The 19,860-nt window shown below is 45.3% G+C and overlaps 1 protein-coding gene across 1 annotated transcript in view; it reads right to left on the bottom strand.

Moving 5' to 3' along the window:
- ATP7A (ATPase copper transporting alpha) overlaps positions 1 to 19,860 on the bottom strand; it is an 85,160-nt gene that overhangs the window by 16,407 nt on the left and 48,893 nt on the right. Inside the window, exons 9-14 of the mRNA XM_044305731.1 lie at positions 15,146 to 15,368; positions 14,022 to 14,255; positions 6,729 to 6,820; positions 5,559 to 5,686; positions 4,662 to 4,816; positions 3,372 to 3,506 (exon numbers count right to left, since the gene is read on the bottom strand). Coding sequence (XP_044161666.1) covers positions 3,372 to 3,506; positions 4,662 to 4,816; positions 5,559 to 5,686; positions 6,729 to 6,820; positions 14,022 to 14,255; positions 15,146 to 15,368 — 967 coding nt within the window. The remainder of the gene's footprint in view (positions 1 to 3,371; positions 3,507 to 4,661; positions 4,817 to 5,558; positions 5,687 to 6,728; positions 6,821 to 14,021; positions 14,256 to 15,145; positions 15,369 to 19,860) is intronic.

The raw sequence follows: 19,860 nt of genomic DNA, 5'->3' as shown, positions 1-19,860 counted from the left end.
ATGGGGGGACAGAGGGGTCCTCCTCACTCTGTAAACCAAATAGATGTTGCGGTCAGCACTGAAAAGGCTGAAGTTTCAGCAGGGTGATAGCTGCAACATATAGATAACATGAGCTGCCAATTGAGGCCCTGTACCACCACAGCATCATACATATACTGTGACGGTCTTTAATATCCCAAGGGCAGTACTGTATATATTTGGTGCATATCAGCAAAGGGTTAACAGCAGATGCAACTAAGACAAGCTGGATCTGCCAGTGATCTACAGATCAACATATCATGAGTATGGCCAGTTTAACAGGTTGCAGTCTCCATTCCTTTCCACATTCCCTACTATTCAGTTTACAACTTGCTCCTCATATGACACTTTTTTCATGAGGAGGCATCCCCCCCAGTAATACATGCTGGATGTGAGGTCTGTGTCCAGGAGTTCAGCGCAGGTTCATTCCTGGCCTCATTTCTCCTCCTAGTACATCTCCTGCTTGATCTCCTCTTCCCCTGTGCAGGCTGACACTGGTGGTGTTTGTGCCCGTGTGATCTCTCCTCCCTGTCAGAACTGACACCGCCTGTGTGATCTCTCTCCCTGTCAGAACTGACACCGCCTGTGTGATCTCTCCTCCCTGACAGAACTGACACTGCCTGTGTGATCTCTCCTCCCTGTCAGAGCTGACACTGCCTGTGTGATCTCTCCTCCCTGTCAGATCTGACACTGCCTGTGTGATCTCTCCTCCCTGTCAGAACTGACACTGCCTGTGTGATCTCTCCTCCCTGTCAGAACTGACACCGCCTGTGTGATCTCTCTCCCTGTCAGAACTGACACCGCCTGTGTGATCTCTCTCCCTGTCAGAACTGACACTGCCTGTGTGATCTCTCCTCCCTGTCAGAACTGACACTGCCTGTGTGATCTCTCCTCCCTGACAGAACTGACACTGCCTGTGTGATCTCTCCTCCCTGACAGAACTGACACTGCCTGTGTGATCTCTCCTCCCTGTCAGAACTGACACTGCCTGTGTGATCTCTCTCCCTGTCAGAACTGACACTGCCTGTGTGATCTCTCCTCCCTGACAGAACTGACACTGCCTGTGTGATCTCTCCTCCGTCAGAACTGACACTGCCCGTGTGATCTCTCCTCCCTGACAGAACTGACACTGCCTGTGTGATCTCTCCCCTGTCAGAACTGACACTGCCCGTGTGATCTCTCCTCCCTGACAGAACTGACACTGCCTGTGTGATCTCTCCCCTGTCAGAACTGACACTGCCTGTGTGATCTCTCCTCCCTGTCAGAGCTGACACTGCCTGTGTGATCTCTCCTCCCTGTCAGAACTGACACTGCCTGTGTGATCTCTCCTCCCTGTCAGAACTGACACCGCCTGTGTGATCTCTCTCCCTGTCAGAACTGACACCGCCTGTGTGATCTCTCTCCCTGTCAGAACTGACACTGCCTGTGTGATCTCTCCTCCCTGTCAGAACTGACACTGCCTGTGTGATCTCTCCTCCCTGTCAGAACTGACACTGCCTGTGTGATCTCTCCTCCCTGTCAGAACTGACACTGCCTGTGTGATCTCTCTCCCTGTCAGAACTGACACTGCCTGTGTGATCTCTCCTCCCTGACAGAACTGACACTGCCTGTGTGATCTCTCCTCCGTCAGAACTGACACTGCCCGTGTGATCTCTCCTCCCTGACAGAACTGACACTGCCTGTGTGATCTCTCCCCTGTCAGAACTGACACTGCCCGTGTGATCTCTCCTCCCTGACAGAACTGACACTGCCTGTGTGATCTCTCCCCTGTCAGAACTGACACTGCCTGTGTGATCTCTCCTCCCTGTCAGAGCTGACACTGCCTGTGTGATCTCTCTCCCTGTCAGAACTGACACTGCCTGTGTGATCTCTCCTCCGTCAGAACTGACACTGCCCGTGTGATCTCTCCTCCCTGTCAGAACTGACACTGCCTGTGTGATCTCTCCTCCCTGTCAGAACTGACACTGCCTGTGTGATCTCTCCCCTGTCAGAACTGACACTGCCTGTGTGATCTCTCCCCTGTCAGAACTGACACTGCCTGTGTGATCTCTCTCCCTGTCAGAGCTGACACTGCCTGTGTGATCTCTCCTCCCTGTCAGAACTGACACTGCCTGTGTGATCTCTCCTCCCTGACAGAGCTGACACTGCCTGTGTGATCTCTCCTCCCTGTCAGAACTGACACTGCCTGTGTGATCTCTCCTCCCTGACAGAACTGACACTGCCTGTGTGATCTCTCCTCCCTGACAGAACTGATACTGCCTGTGTGATCTCTCCTCCCTGTCAGAACTGACACTGCCTGTGTGATCTCTCCTCCCTGACAGAACTGACACTGCCCGTGTGATCTCTCCTCCCTGACAGAACTGACACTGCCTGTGTGATCTCTCCCCTGTCAGAACTGACACTGCCTGTGTGATCTCTCCTCCCTGTCAGAACTGACACCGCCTGTGTGATCTCTCCTCCCTGTCAGAGCTGACACTGCCTGTGTGATCTCTCCCCTGTCAGAACTGACACTGCCTGTGTGATCTCTCCTCCCTGTCAGAGCTGACACTGCCTGTGTGATCTCTCCTCCCTGACAGAACTGACACTGCCTGTGTGATCTCTCCCCTGTCAGAACTGACACTGCCTGTGTGATCTCTCCTCCCTGTCAGAGCTGACACTGCCTGTGTGATCTCTCCCCTGTCAGAACTGACACTGCCTGTGTGATCTCTCCTCCCTGTCAGAGCTGACACTGCCTGTGTGATCTCTCCTCCCTGACAGAACTGACACTGCCTGTGTGATCTCTCCTCCCTGACAGAACTGACACTGCCTGTGTGATCTCTCCTCCCTGTCAGAACTGACACTGCCTGTGTGATCTCTCCTCCCTGACAGAACTGATACTGCCTGTGTGATCTCTCCTCCCTGACAGAACTGACACTGCCTGTGTGATCTCTCCTCCCTGTCAGAACTGACACTGCCTGTGTGATCTCTCCTCCCTGACAGAACTGACACTGCCTGTGTGATCTCTCCTCCCTGACAGAACTGATACTGCCTGTGTGATCTCTCTCCCCAGATCCTGCAGGTTCTGCTCCCTCTAAACTAATGCTGCCGGGGTGAGACTTCTCTCCTCCTCTCCTGTAGATTCTGCAGACTGTACTCCTTCCACGCTGCAGACTGTGGGTGCTCTACTCACTCTCTAAATATAATTCACAGTGTACAACCTCCTCCCCTTCCCTACCTCTGGGTAACCCTAAGAGCCATCATCATCCAGGAGCAGTAGCTTCATTTTACAGTTAGGAAGCAAATGAACAACAGAAACAAAATAGCTCATAGGTGTCTATGGCTTTGAATCTTTCATTCAGCCCATCCATACTTACAGGAAAATACTTCTCTACTATTTCAAAGTCTTGGTACCCAATAATAATCCAGACAATCAGGGTGACAACAGAAACTATGACAATGAAAGGAACAAAGTAGCCACTGAGTTTATCAGCAAACTGCTGGATAGGAGCCTGGAAGAGAAAATATAAATGTAATAGACAAAAAAAGACACATGTTATCAATGTGCAAATACAGCGAAATCTACATTTAGTGTTAAAAATCGCTAGTCTAACATTACGTGGCGATATTTTTCATCTGTGTGCTATCCACATGTTTTGTAGGGAGCACACTGCGCCACTTGTCTCTCTGAGGCTGTGTACACATCCATATTTGTGCAGAAGTGTGCCGCTGCGGACAATAGCCTTTTCTATTGATGGGAGTTTGAAAAACAATATATCTGTATTTTACAGATACAGACAGGTGCGGGCGTGTGCATACAGCCTTAAAGGGCAACTGTCAGCAGATCTGTACCTATGACACCGGCTGACCTGTTACATATCCACTTGGAAGCCGAAGGCATCTGTGTTGGTCCCATGTTCATATGTGCCCACATTTCCGAGAAAAATGAAGTTTTAATATATGCAAATGAGCCTCTAGGAGCAATGGGGCATTGTTGTTATACCTAGAGTCTGCTATCTCACAATGGGCCGCGCCCTGCACTTTAATTGACAGGGCCAGGCAGTGAAAACGTGCTCACACCCGCCTAGCCCTGTCAAAGTGCAGAGGGCACGGCAGTTAATCTTTAAACATCTAAAGCTTGTATTACACCTGCTGATTTTTTGGTAGATGATCGCTAACGATCGATCATATGAACACTCTTTAGCGATCATCTCGCAGAGTAATACTGCCGCCGACTGTCAAATCTTTTGACATGTTAAAAAAATCATTTGCAGGCAGCAGATCGTGCTGTCTAATCACGATCTGCCGCCAGCTAACCACTATACAGCATGGGGATGAGCGATGGCATGACGATCGCTCCTCCCCATGCTGCGGAGGAGACCGCTGCATGTAATAGCAGCGGTCTCCTCTGCTGGCGAGCATGTGACTGCCGGGAGGGAAGGCAATCGTCTGCCACATTGGGCTGAGTAATACTGCCTTGAGACGCACAAGAAGACAATTGTGGTCATATTTCATTTCAATTGGGCCATAGATGATCAAAGGTGTGATCTTCACAGCACTGAAAATGATGTATTGGGAGGGGTACAAAACACCCCTAAATCTGCATTCAATAAAAACATTTATTACCACATGGGTGACTGAGAGAACTGCTATATAGAAGTTGTTACCTTGGATGTCTGTGCTTCTTCCACAAGTTTAACTATTTGTGATAAGGTGGTGTCTGAACCAACATGAGTGGCAGAGATGAGCAAGGAGCCATTCTGGTTAATTGAGCCCGCTATAACACTGCTTCCTGGCTTCTTAGTGACAGGCATGGCTTCACCTGGGAAAGAATATGGCGGAGATTCAGGTCCACGGTAAATGCTACAAATTAATTTATATACAGTCTCCTGAAAGTGCACTTTATAAAAGGTCACGCCATGGTGAATTCCCACTGTGTTTGCAGTATGTTTAATGACTATGCTGGGAAAACTCCTGGCATATACATTAAACGTACCATGAGCTCCTATTCAACCAACAGAGGCCAAAAAAGTGTCCTTTTGGCTGCCATCAGGCTGGTACACATTGGTATACCTTTTAACTGTTGGACAAAATGGTGTAAGTCAACTATCCAGAGGTATACCATGTTTGATCAGTTGACAGTCCCTGCACACTGCCAATGCAGTGTTACTTCAGTGGATCCTCAATCACAGGAAGAAGTCATCATATTACTCTATTTCCAGCAGATGAAAACTTACAGAATAATATTCCATAAACCTTCTAATTTTTTTGCAAATGTTTTTCAACAAAACTCATAATTTAAAGCCGTGAAGCTGTGAGAGAAGCCAACGGCTCACAAGATGCATGTTAGCAGCATAAGTTGGATAGGGTTAAAGGGGAATAATTAAGCAAGTTAACAACCACCAAGATATGACTGTAGAACAGCACTAAGATTTTATGCCAAAAATTATTAATTCCAGATTCCAGATTTGTAAACATTTGTATAATCTTTATCGCTAACGCTGTAAAAGTTGTGTTACTCATGAGGGTCTACACAAATAAGGCCAAAAACAACCATCAAGTACCTGTAATGAGGGACTCATCCACCATAGAGTGGCCTTCAACAACTCGCCCGTCCACAGGAAACTTTCCACCAGGTACCACTTTCACAATGTCCCCTCTCTGCACCAATTCCACATCAACCTGCTCCTCACTGGGAAATAAAAAAAGAAATTTCCATTAGTCTGATAGAAAAATATTTGTGTTACTAGAAGGTTATCGCTAATAAACCTCAAACTGTGTGCCATAATACAAATAGAGGGTCCATGTACTACAACTTGGCGGCCATTTAGGCCAAACTGTTTATCTCAAGAACAAATTGGTGGAGATTTACGAAGCTAAATGCACCAGTATTTTGTCTGAATTTGCACACAAAAACTGAAATATGTATCTTGTACCACATTTATTATGTGTTTTAGAGACTTGCACCTCATTAGACAATAGATATGGCTTTGAGGCAAGGGGTTTGGCTTGCCAGGAAGTGGTGTGGTATGAAGTGCAATAATGTGACAAAATGTCATCTAAATTTTGGCACAAAGTAGGCAAACCAATAGGTGAAGTAAAATTAGACATAAATGGCCAACATGTCCCTCAAGATGCTATAATAATTCATCATAAAGCAGTGAGCCATCGTGATGGACATCTTTAGGGTCCATTCACACATCCATATGAATGGGTCCGTATCCATTTTGCAATTTTGGGGAACAGGTGCGGCCCTATTAATTTCAATGGGGCCAAAAAAGATGCGGACAGCACACCAGCTGCTGTCCGCATCCGTAGTTCCGTTCCGTGGCCCCACAAAAAAATAAAGCATGCCCTATTCTTGTCCGCAGCCACGGACAAGAAGAGGCATTTCTATCTAAGGGCCGACCATGTGCGGTCCGCAAAATGCAGTATGCACATGGCCGGTGTCCGTGTTTGTGGATCCGCAATTTGCAGACCACAAAACACTTGCGGACGTGTGAATGGACCCTTAGACTGGTTTACTATTTGGCAGAATGAGTCAATCTGCCCCAGTGTTTTACTAATCACAGATGTCAGAAGAACTAAGGCTCTGTTCACATCATGTTTTGCCAAACAGCTGATCAATGTCGCACCCCCACGATCAGTTACTGATGACCTATTCAGAGGACATCTCGGAAAACACCTTTAAGTGTCTTTAAATAATAATAGATATTAGCAAGTAACGAGGTTACCTCACAATGGAGTTGTCAGGCCTCAGTGTCACAATGGTGGCTTCAGTTGCTTGCAGTGAAATGAGTCGTGCCAGGGCTTCTGATGTTTTGCTCTGGAAAAGATTTTCTCAGGTTACATTTACAATTGATGATCATTGTGGATTTCACATGTGCAGCATGTTAATTTATGTTGTGGATTTCTGCTGCCGATTTCGCCCATTCCAATGCAAAGGGTGAAATCTGCAACAAATCCGCAGCTTTTTACCGCCACTTAAAACGCTGCTAAATCCATACAATCCGTTTTTTTGAGCTGCAAAAAATGCTCAGTGGACCCACTACATGTGACCATACCCTATCAGTACTAATACAGCAGCAAATGAAACCCTTGTGACCCACAAAAAACACAATCAAAAAGAAGGCCAAAGAAGGAAATCTTAAAAAACAGGAAGATAGCTTATTGTGACAAACTGCCGAGTCATGTTAACCCATTCTCCAGCATAAGTCTGGGCTATTAAAGAGGTTGTCCTACAGAAAACATTTTACATTTGTTAAAGCAGCACCTGGATCTGAATACTTTGTAATTTAGTATAGCCACGGAGTTAAATCAACTAAATCTATCTGTATAGCACCACCTGCTGTTTGTTCTTTTTGTAATTTCTCTGTCCACCTAGCTGAGGAGGTCACACATGCTCAGTTCCATCCTTCAGCTGTCACCAGCCTATCTACTGTTAGAAGCTGTGACAATTACCGGACACAGCTGTAGCAGAGAGGAAATGGCCCCTGAGAAAGGACACACCCATCAAGAAAGGACACTCCCACTGAGCTGCCAGCTTGAAATCTAGCAGATTAATTGGAGGAATGAATGGGAGATCTCTGGTTGCATGTGATATCCAGGGCTGGTTCTAGCTTTGTTAGACAGAGATTGTCATGTACTATATGACGTCTGTAGTACATTTTTTTACACTAATCATGGGATAGCCCCTTTTAACCACTTCAGCCCCGCTAGGTGAAACCCCCTTCATGACCAGGCCACTTTTTACACTTCTGCACTACACTACTTTCACCGTTTATTGCTCGGTCACACAACTTACCACCCAAATGAATTTTACCTCCTTTTCTTCTCACTAATAGAGCTTTCATTTGGTGGTATTTTATTGCTGCTGACATTTTTACTTTTTTTGTTATTAATCAAAATGTAACGATTTTTTTGCAAAAAAATGACATTTTTCACTTTCAGCTGTGAAATTTTGCAAAAAAAACGACATCCATATATAAATTTTTCGCTAAATTTATAGTTCTACATGTCTTTGATAAAAAAAAAAAGTTTGGGCAAAAAAAAAAATGGTTTGGGTAAAAGTTATAGCATTTACAAACTATGGTACAAAAATGTGAATTTCCGCTTTTTGAAACAGCTCTGACTTTCTGAGCACCTGTCATGTTTCCTGAGGTTCTACAATGCACAAACAGTAGAAAACCCCCACAAATGACCCCATTTCGGAAAGTAGACACCCTAAGGTATTCGCTGATGGGCATAGTGAGTTCATAGAACTTTTTATTTTTTGTCACAAGTTAGCGGAAAATGATGATGATTTTTATTTTTTTATTTTTTCTTACAAAGTCTCATATTGCACTAACTTGCGACAAAAAATAAAAGATTCTAGGAACTCACCATGCCCCTCACAGAATACCTTGGGGTGTCTTCTTTCCAAAATGGGGTCACTTGTGGGGTAGTTATACTGCCCTGGCAATTTAGGGGCCCATATGTGTGAGAAGTACTTTGCAATCAAAATGTGTAAAAAATGGCCTGCAAAATCCGAAAGGTGCACTTTGGAATATGTGCCCCTTTGCCCACCTTGGCATCAAAAAAGTGTCACACATCTGGTATCGCCGTACTCAGGAGAAGTTGGGGAATGTGTTTTGGGGTGTCATTTTACATATACCCATGCTGGGTGAGAGAAATATCTTGGCAAAAGACAACTTTTCCCATTTTTTTATACAAAGTTGGCATTTGACCAAGATATTTTTCTCACCCAGCATGGGTATATGTAAAATGACACCCCAAAACACATTCCCCAACTTCTCCTGAGTACGGCGATACCACATGTGTGACACTTTATTGCAGCCTAGGTGGGCAAAGGGGCACATATTCCAAAGTGCACCTTTCGGATTTTGCAGGCCATTTTTTACACATTTTGATTGCAAAGTTCTTCTCACACATATGGGCCCCTAAATTGCCAGGGCAGTATAACTACCCCACAAGTGACCCCATTTTGGAAAGTAGACACCCTAAGGTATTCCGTGAGGGGCACTGCGAGTTCCTAGAATTTATTTTTTTTGTCACAAGTTAGCGGAAAATGATGATGTTTTTTTTTTGTTTTTTTTTTCTTACAAAGTCTCATATTCCACTAACTTGCGACAAAAAATAAAAAATTCTAGGAACTCGCCATGCCCCTCACGGAATACCTTGGGGTGTCTTCTTTCCAAAATGGGGTCACTTGTGGGGTAGTTATACTGCCCTGGCAATTTAGGGGCCCAAATGTGTGAGAAGTACTTTGCAATCAAAATGTGTAAAAAATGGCCTGCAAAATCCGAAAGGTGCACTTTGGAATATGTGCCCCTTTGCCCACCTTGGCATGCAAAAAAGTGTCACACATCTGGTATCGCCGTACTCAGGAGAAGTTGGGGAATGTGTTTTGGGGTGCCATTTTACATATACCCATGCTGGGTGAGAGAAATATGTTGGCAAAAGACAACTTTTCCCATTTTTTTTTATACAAAGTTGGCATTTGACCAAGATATTTATCTCACCCAGCATGGGTATATGTAAAATGACACCCCAAAACACATTCCCCAACTTCTTCTGAGTACGGCGATACCAGATGTGTCACACTTTTTTGCAGCCTAGATGCGCAAAGGTGCCCAAATTCCTTTTAGGAGGGCATTTTTAGACATTTGGATCCCAGACTTCTTCTCACGCTTTAGGGCCCCTAAAAAGCCAGGGCAGTATAAATACCCCACATGTGACCCCACTTTGGAAAGAAGACACCCCAAGGTATCCAATGAGGGGCCTGGCAAGTTCATAGAATTTTTTTTTTTTTCGCATAAGTTAGCGGAAATTGATTTTTTTTTGTTTTTTCTCACAGTCTCACTTTCCGCTAACTTAGGACAAAAATTTAAATCTTTCATGGACTCAATATGCCCCTCAGCAAATACCTTGGGGTGTCTTCTTTCCAAAATGGGGTCAGTTGTGGGGTGTTTGTACTGCCCTGGCATTTGAGGGTCTCCGCAATCATTACATGTATGGCCAGCATTAGGAGTTTCTGCTATTCTCCTTATATTGAGCATACAGGTAATGAGATTTTTTTTTCCGTTCAGCCTCTGGGCTGAAAGAAAAAAATGAACGGCACAGATTTCTTCATTCGCATCGATCAATGTGGATGAAAAAATCTCTGCCCAAAAAAAAAATGGAGGGGAAAGGCGTCTGCCCAACATCCATACCCACTTAGCTCGTATGCCCTGGCAAACCAGATTTCTCCATTCGCATCAATCGATGTGGATGAATAAATCATTGCCGGGATTTTTTTTTTTTTATATATATATATATATATATATATATATATATATATATATATATATATATATATACACACACACAAAGTGTTTGCCAAAGCATAGGAACGCCGCCTCCTCCTCAGCTCGTATGCCTCGGCAAACGTATCTGTCACTGCAGAGGAGAAAATCCCGTCTTGCAGCGCCGCATACACCGAATTGCGTGTAATCTGACAGCAGCGCAATGCTTCTGTCAGAATGCACATCGGTGCTGCAGCTAGTAGATCGGTTGGTCCACCTGGAAGGTAAAAAGACAAAAAAAAAAAAAACCAGGCCACAACGCAATAATTTTATTAACTTTGGAACAGAACATGTAACTTTAACTTTTGGAACTAAACATTAACCTGTTTGCTTACCTGTTTTTTTTTTGTTTTTTTTTATCTTTATAGAACAAACCTCTTCTTCCCCATGGGTCAATGTGCAAAGCGCAAATCGCCCAAAGATGTGGCGAAGTGCGTTATGCACTTTGTCCCATGTGAAAGGAGACGTTTGCAGCAGCAGTGAGTGAATGGGCCCTAATAGCCCTGTGTGCCTGTCCTGGTGAGATGATCCCTATGCTAATAGTGTACCTGTGAGTGGTACTTCCGGAAACACTCTCCAAAGCATAGGGCAGGGTGGTCCGGACAGTCAGGACAGAAATAGCGGGTGTCACGCCTTATTCCACTCCTGCTACAGACACGACATCTTTTTCGGGGTGACTGTTGGGTTGAGGTACCAGGAACGACATTGGGGAAATGTCGCTCGTGTAGACGGCTAACTACACTGGTGGTTGGGGCCACGGAACCTCCTGGATACAGGAGGTTCTCGATGATCTCTTCCTGAAATTTGAGGAAGGATCCAGTTCTCCCAGCCTTACTGTAGAGAACAAAACTATTGTACAGAGCCAATTGAATTAAATATACAGACACCTTCTTATACCAGCGTCTGGTGCGTCGGGAAACTAAATACGGAGACAACATCTGGTCATTGAAGTCGACCCCTCCCATGTGGAGGTTATAGTCGTGGACTGAGAGGGGCTTTTCAATGACACGGGTTGCTCGCTCAATTTGTATTGTCGTGTCTGCGTGAATGGAGGAGAGCATGTAAACGTCACGCTTGTCTCTCCATTTCACCGCGAGCAGTTCTTCGTTACACAGTGCGGCCCTCTTACCACCCGTTGCAAGACGGGTGGTAACGAGCCGTTGGGGGAAGCCCGCGCGACTAGTTCGCGCGGTACCACAGGCGCCAATCCGTTCTAGAAACAAATGCCTAAAGAGGGCCACACTTGTGTAAAAATTGTCCACATAAAGATGGTACCCCTTGCCGAATAAGGGTGACACCAAGTCCCAAACTGTCTTCCCACTGCTCCCCAGGTAGTCAGGGCAACCGACCGGCTCCAGGGTCTGATCTTTTCCCTCATAGACACGAAATTTGTGGGTATAGCCTGTGGCCCTTTCACAGAGCTTATACAATTTGACCCCATACCGGGCGAGCTTGCTTGGGATGTATTGTTTGAAGCCAAGGCGCCCGGTAAAATGTATCAGGGACTCGTCTATGCAGATGTTTTGCTCTGGGGTATAAATATCTGCAAATTTCTGGTTGAAATGGTCTATGAGGGGCCGAATTTTGTGGAGCCGGTCAAAAGCAGGGTGGCCCCTGGGACGGGAGGCGGTGTTGTCACTAAAGTGCAGGAACCGCAGGATGGCCTCAAAACGTGCCCTGGACATGGCAGCAGAGAACATGGGCATGTGATGAATCGGGTTCGTGGACCAATATGACCGCAATTCATGCTTTTTTGTCAGGCCCATGTTGAGGAGGAGGCCCAGAAAAGTTTTAAGTTCGGAAACTTGGACTGGTTTCCACCGGAAAGGCTGGGCATAAAAGCTTCCCGGGTTAGCGGTGATAAATTGTGTGGCATACCTGTTTGTTTCGGCCACAACTATGTCTAAAAGCTCCGCAGTCAAGAACAGCTCAAAAAATCCCAGGGCTGAACCGATCTGAGCCGTCTCAACCCGAACTCCAGACTGGGCAGTGAAAGGTGCGGCTGAAGTTGGGGACTGCCAATCAGGGTTTGCCAGCACCTCTGGGATTCTAGGGGCTCTACGGGCACGTCTTTGCGGTGGCTGCGACGGGGTCACTACTGCACGAGTGCACGTGCCACCGTACCAGCTTCAACTGCCCTTCTGGTGCTCGCTACTTCACCAGGTTGTACGGCAGTGCTGGTACTAGGTCCAGGGAGGGCTGGGCTGCTGGTGTATGCCTCACCACGTAATCCGACAGCACCAGCCCCACTCTGCTGCTCTTGAAGCGGATCCTGCGCAACCTGCGGTCTAGCGACACGGGGCCGGGTACGCCTGGTGGTATCAGGGACCTCAGCCTCCTCGTCCGAACTTTGGGTCAGAGAGCCACTGCTTTCTACAGGTTCGTATTCTGACCCGCTGGATTCATCAGATGAGGGTTCCCACTCCTCATCCGACTGGGTCAGAAGCCTGTAGGCCTCTTCAGAGGAATACCCCCTGTTAGACATGTGGGCAACTAAATTTAGGGGTATTCCCTGAGACTACCCAAGAAAAAAAAAGCAAGCCTGTCTTACAAAGGGGAGGCTAGCGAAGTACCGGAGGCCGCTGCGGTTGATAAAAAATATCAAAACTGATTTTTTTATCGCCGCAGTGCGTGTAAGGTGAATGTGCAGTGATCAAAAAAAAATTTTTTTTTTGTCACTGCGGTGGGGCGGGTGTGGGCGAACGCACGTGTGGGCGACCGATCAGGCCTGATCGAGCAAACACTGCGTTTTGGGTGGAGGGCGAACTAAAGTGACACTAATACAATTATAGATCTGACCGTGATCAGTTTTGATCACTTCCAGATACTATAAAAGTACAAATGCTGATTAGCGATACGCTAATCAGCGAATAACGGACTGCGGTGCGGTGGGCTGGGCGCTAACTGATCGCTAACTACCTAACCAAGGGACCTAAACTATACCTAAAACCTAACGGTCAATACCAGTGAAAAAAAAAGTGACAGTTTGCACTGATTACTTTTTTCTTTTCACTTGTGATTGACAGGGGTGATCAAAGGGGTGATCAAAGGGTTAATTGGGGTTCAGGGGGGTGATCTGGGGCTAAGTGTGTAGTGTTGGTGTACTCACTGTGAAGCCTGCTCCTCTGCTGGATCCAACCGACGAAAAGAACCAGCAGAGGAGCAGGCAGCCATATAACAGATCATATTTACAAATATGATCTGCTATCTGGCACTTTGATTGGATTTTTTAAAAATCAGCAACCTGCCAGCCACGATCATTGGCTGGCAGGTTGCTGACGAAATACTGCTGTGCGAAATGCCGGCGCGAACTGCGCATGCGCGCGCGCATATTCGCGTCATCTTGCGTCTCGCGAGATGACGCGTATATGCGTGACTGTGCGCAGCGCTGCCACCTCCGGAACGCACATGTGCGTTAGGCGGTCCGGAGGTGGTTAAAATGGAACCATAGTCCTCAGAATAAATTAAAAAGAACAATTATACACAGATTACATAACTAAACAGTATAATAGTATGGCCTCTACAAAAATATAGCTCTATTCGGCCTCTGTGGTGTACACATATAGCCCAGACTATGTCATACAGGTAAAAGCACTCTGAATGCGCATTAAAGCCAGCGCCTCTGATAAGTCTATAATCTTATCATACGGATCCACCCCAGTAGGCAAGCACATTACTACTCACCTTAGCAACATGCTCCAGCCACCGGCCCAAGGCAATGAAGACAAACAGCATCGGAGGGGTGTCAAAAAAGGTAATTGGGTTTACTTTGGCTTTCTCAAACATGGCAACCAGAAGAATAACCAGCGAATAAATAAAGGCGATAGAGGTGGCCAGGACTATGAGTACATCCATATTGGCAGTCCTATGCTTCAAGGCCTTGTATGCTTGAATGTAGAAGTACCATCCACCTAAAAACTAAAACATTGACAACAGATTGGCATAAGCAGTCTAGAAACAATACTCAAAATTAGTAATGCATAAAATGTCTAGGGGCAGGAAAAGTGTCACACACAGAAATAAGGGGGTCCCACGGCAAGGATCAACACGGGTCTCCCTTTATGGTGCTGGGATTTGTCAACTAGCACAAAATGGCCTTGTGTTTGCTTTTCCTTACATGACCCCAACATAATCCTTGGATCCTTTCCCTACGTATTTTTGGGTGATCTAACTCCTCTGGAGATAGGAGTCTGACAAAGGTTCTTGCCAACCAGTAGCCTCTTTCTAAGGACCCCATTATAGCGGCACCATGCTGTCAGTATGGCATCTACACCCTTGTCTGACATTATGAAAACAGCTTTTCAATGGTTGGATTCTCCGGTGCTGAACCAAGGCCACAGGGACAAACTGAAGAACAACTATAGTGTTTATGTATTTACAGGTGTTCTAGTCACCATCACGACGCCAGTGCACTATGTTAATACCGTATTCCTCCGTGGCACTCCGCGCTGTTTGCATAGCTCGTCTATTGTCATTCAGACTAAAAACTATGCTACGCAAATAGAGCAGGCGTGCTACGTTAACAGTGTAGAATGCCATGGCGGTCATATTGGCGAATGATTCATCAGTAACTATTCTGGAGCAGCTTTTCTTCTGTGTTGTGCAGCACCTCTGTTATTCCTCCTAGAAATGTATTAATATATTAACAACTGGGTGTTACCTTTTGGGGTGTGCCCCTATATAGTCTGACACTGGCAAATCCTTGCCGGCTGTGAAGGGATGCAGGCTTTAATAAGGGAAACGGTAAGTTTATTGGTATATTTACAAGACGGGCACAACACAATGCAATCCTCTTTAAGGTCATTTACCTGCACAGGGACACACAACAGGAAGGACAGCAGGTTCATGATGGACAGGCCTGGCATGATCTGATACTCCAGGACCATTGTCGGGTGATACATTGTTATATCGTCCATGCTCATGTTGTGGTGGTTCAGCATCATGTGACTGCTGTCCATAAACATCATGTGGATCATTAATCCCATTACAGGAATGCAAAAGATCAAGCTAATAAGAAAAGATCGCTTCCACCTTGGAAAAATAAAAATCACAGGTTAAATCCTTGGAAACATTTTATATAAGTTATGGCTAAGACAATGGAAGAATGTACTCCTAAAAATGACTGAAGGCAGCAACCTTCATAGAAAGTGCACAGATCAGCAGCAAGTTACAGATGGCTGGCCTATTCAGGTACATGATAACTGTATCGCATCATTAGAGGCAACCCTTTATAAAATGCGGCCATAGGGGGGAGGTCATCGCCTGGGACCCCCCATAAAAAGCTTATTTTGAGAAGAAATGCCATGGTCAGACGGGTATTTGCTAATGCAGGGAATCGTACGTCCATGTAGTGAACACCCTGCACACTTCCCTTTATTATACCACAGCAGTACAGCCCGTCCCCGCACAGATGGATGAATAGTGCAGACCAGTCATGTGCTGTGCATGAAGAGGCCATCAGTCATGTGATGTCTGGCATTCCGGTGGGGGGACGAGGGTCACATGGTGCATGCGAGTGTGTTCATCCAGAGGGCAGGAGGTGCGAGTGGGTGTCAAATGACTGCTGCACAGGGCGATTCATGGGCAAGGGTAGGCCTTTAACCTGTGCATAGACTGAGCTTTACTGCACTGCAATAGGAAAGGTATGTGAACCGAATTTTACATCCATGTGTATCCGAAAATAAAACTGCATAATAGAGAAAACAAAACAATATCATTGTAAAGTTCCCCTGTACATAATATTACATTGACACTAGGGCTGAGCAATTAACCTACATTATATACCCCCTCCAGTCCTCCCTCTATATATATACACATTATATACCCTCCTCCCTCTATATACCCTCCTCTTCTCCTCCCTCTATATACATTATATATCCTCCTCTCCTCCGTCTATATACATTACATACCCTCCTCCTCCGTCTATATACATTACATACCCTCCTCCTCCCTCTATATACATTACATACCCTCCTCCTCCGTCTATATACATTACATACCCTCCTCCTCTCCTCCGTCTATATACATTACATACCCTCCTCCTCTCCTCCCGTCTATATACATTATATACCCTCCTCCTCTCCTCCGTCTATATACATTATATACCCTCCTCCTCTCCTCCCTCTATATACATTACATACCCTCCTCCTTTCCTCCCTCTATATACATTACATACCCTCCTCCTCTCCTCCCTCTATATACATTATATACCCTCCTCCTCTCCTCCCTCTATATACATTACATACCCTCCTCCTTTCCTCCCTCTATATACATTACATACCCTCCTCCTCTCCTCCCTCTATATACATTATATACCCTCCTCCTCTCCTCCCTCTATATACATTACATACCCTCCTCCCTCTATATACATTATATACCCTCCTCCACCTCCCTCTATATGAATTATATATCCTCCTCACCTCCCTCTATATATATTATATACTCTCCTCCACTCCTCCCTCTATATTCATTATATACCCCCTCCATATATATTACATACCCTCCTCCAGCCCTCCCTCTATATACATTATATACCCTCCTCCATTCCTCCCTCTATATACATTACATACCCCCCTTCAGTCCTCCCTCTATATACACTATATACGCTCCTCCAGTCCTTCCTCTGTATACCCTTCTCAGTCCTCCCTATATATACACACACATTATATACCCTCCTCCATTCCTCCCTCTATATACATTATATACCTCCCTCCAGTCTACACTCTATATACACTATATACCCTCCTCCAGCCCTCCCTCTATATACATTATATACCCTCCTCCAGCCCTCCCTCTATATACATTATATACCCTTCTCCAGCCCTCCCGCTATATACATTATATACCCTCCTCCAGCCCTCCCTCTATATACATTATATACCCTCCTCCTATATACATTATATACCCTCCTCCTATATACATTATATAACCCCCTCCAGTCCTCCCTCTATATACAATATATATCCTCCTCCAGTCCTCCCTCTATATACACTATATATCCTGCTCTCTCTATATACATTGTACACCCTCTCCCTCTATATACATTACATACCCTCCTCCAGTCCACCCTCTATATACATTATATACCCTCCTCCAGTCCTCCCTCTATATACATTGTACACCCTCTTCCACTCCTTCCTCTATATACATTGTACACCCCCCTATTCCTCCTCCTATATACATTATATACCCTCCTCCAGTCCACCCTCTATATACATTATATACCCTCCTCCAGTCTACCCTCTATATACACTATATACCCTCCTCCAGTCCTCCCTCTATATACATTGTATACCCTCCTCCAGTCCCCCCTTTATATATGCTCCTCCAGTCCTTCCTCTATATAGCCTCCCTAGTCATGCATGGTGAATGCCATAAAAAAAAATGCCAGAATCACTGTTTTTGGCATATCCGCTAACAAAAACACGAAATTAAAAAGGCATCAAAAAAGTCTTATACACTACAAAATAATACCAATAAAAAATTCTAGTTATCCTGATAAAAAAATAAAAATCAAGCCTTCACACAGCTCCGTAGAAAGAAAAAAATAAAAAAAGTTATGGGTCTTGGAATACAGTGATTTTCAATTTTTTTTTACTGTCCGAAAGTAAATGTAGAAAAAACTGTATGTATTTGGCATCACTGTAATCATACTGACCTAAAGAGTACAAAGTGAACATTGCAAAATATACAATGTGAAAAATCAACGGCGGTCTTGCTGGTTTTTTTCCCCATTTCTCCCACCAAAACAAAAGCTAATAAAAGTTAATCAATGAGTTATGTGTACCTCAAAATAGTGCAATTAAAAACTACAACTTGGCCCACAAAATACAAGCCCTAATACAGCTACATTGATAAAAGAAAAAAAGAAAAAAGAAAAAAAGTTCTAGTTTTTAGAATGCGACGATCAAAACATTTAGACTTTTTTTGCAGGGGAGGGGTTAATGTATGAAACAGATATGAATCTTATATTCTCTGGTATGAAGCTCCCATGCTGACACACGGCGCCGGAGAGTCTGCTGTCCTCTGTCCTGAGTGTGACCAGCAAACGGCCCAACCCGGTTAGCATCTCTGTGCTAAGTAACCCCCCCGGGGAGCAGTTCGCTGTTTTCACAGGTATGAGGCAGACATCTCGGCCTATAAGCAGCCTTAAACCAATTCATCAATGGCTGCTGGCCTGGCAATACAAATACATACTGTATATGAATGTGAATCACACTGGACTATGTTACACTACGACATATACCCATAAAACATATAATATCACAGCAAACATTATAACTAGGAATAAGGCGGTCCTTATTTGTGACAGCTCCCATATTTACAAGGTTGTGTACTAACTGGCCTATATATCTTTCAATATTATTCCACCATAATTGGGATAAGATCCCTGAAGTAGGATGAAGACCAGCCAGAACTGGAGAAGGTACCAATGCCACAGCCATGAGAACTGCCTTGTCTTATCCCCAGAAATCACCAGGGAATGCAACTTTTGGGGAGTTATACAATTGTAAAGGATGTGTTCATGTTGGTAAGGCCTTAAAATATTAAATTACTTTTTACTGACGTGCAGGTGGAAATATGTAATGTGTGCATACAGTGATTTGGGCTCATAATCCAGGTACAATCACATTAAAGGGGTATTCTCATCTTCCCTTTTTATACTTACCTTACTTGAGCGCGACGTTCACTTCCTGGATTCTTCTCCCGGCCGAGCCGCGCTTGCGCAGGAGACTGAAGATTTTCTCCCGGCCGGGCAATGTCCTGAACGCGCACGCCGCTGCGCATGCGCCATGGTGGCTTATTCCTGGCCTGTAGAGTACAGAGCCAACGTGCGCGTTCGCGGCTCTGTGTACTATACTGGCCAGGAAGAAGTCATCATGGCGCATGCACGGCGGCGTGCGCGTTCAGGACATTGCCCGGCCGGGAGAAAATCTTCAGTCTTCTGCGCAAGCGCGGCCCCGGCGGGATCTGACAGGAGAGGTGGTCGTAACCAGGGGAGACCAAAGACAACATCAGGTAAGAGGGGACTTATTTTCTAAAAAAATGAATCCACGAAAAAACGGATCCACACTTTTGGGGATAGGATACGGCCGCCTGAATGAGCCCTAAGTTAGGGAAAGAACATAGCTTGATGTGCTATACTGGCTCCGTAGCTCCCATGCACTGCAACGTGCCGGCCAGCACTATTATGAGTTCCCATAAAATGTTCACAACATTAAAAAGATTTCTGCATGAATCACAGCAAGACTAACAGCTATATATTTCAGATTATGCTTTCATTCATTGAAGCCTTGATGAAGGATTGAATAATATGAAATGCATAGCTGCTGGTCATGCCATGATTCATGCTGGCGAGCTTCTCCACACCACACGTGCACCAAAGAAAATCCTTTTTATGTGGTGGTGAGCTGGACTAAAATCCCTTTAGTCAGAAGAAGCATACGTGTCTCCAGTAAACTCTCCAGCTGACTGCTGCACATGACATTTCTTTGGATTCCTGTTTGGTCTCAGGATAATGGTG

Source organism: Bufo gargarizans, chromosome 9, assembly GCF_014858855.1.
Source record: "Bufo gargarizans isolate SCDJY-AF-19 chromosome 9, ASM1485885v1, whole genome shotgun sequence".
Classification (NCBI taxonomy): Eukaryota; Metazoa; Chordata; class Amphibia; order Anura; family Bufonidae; genus Bufo; species Bufo gargarizans.
The sequence above is the reverse complement of the archived record's forward strand: the minus strand, read 5'-3'. Positions and strand labels throughout refer to the sequence as shown.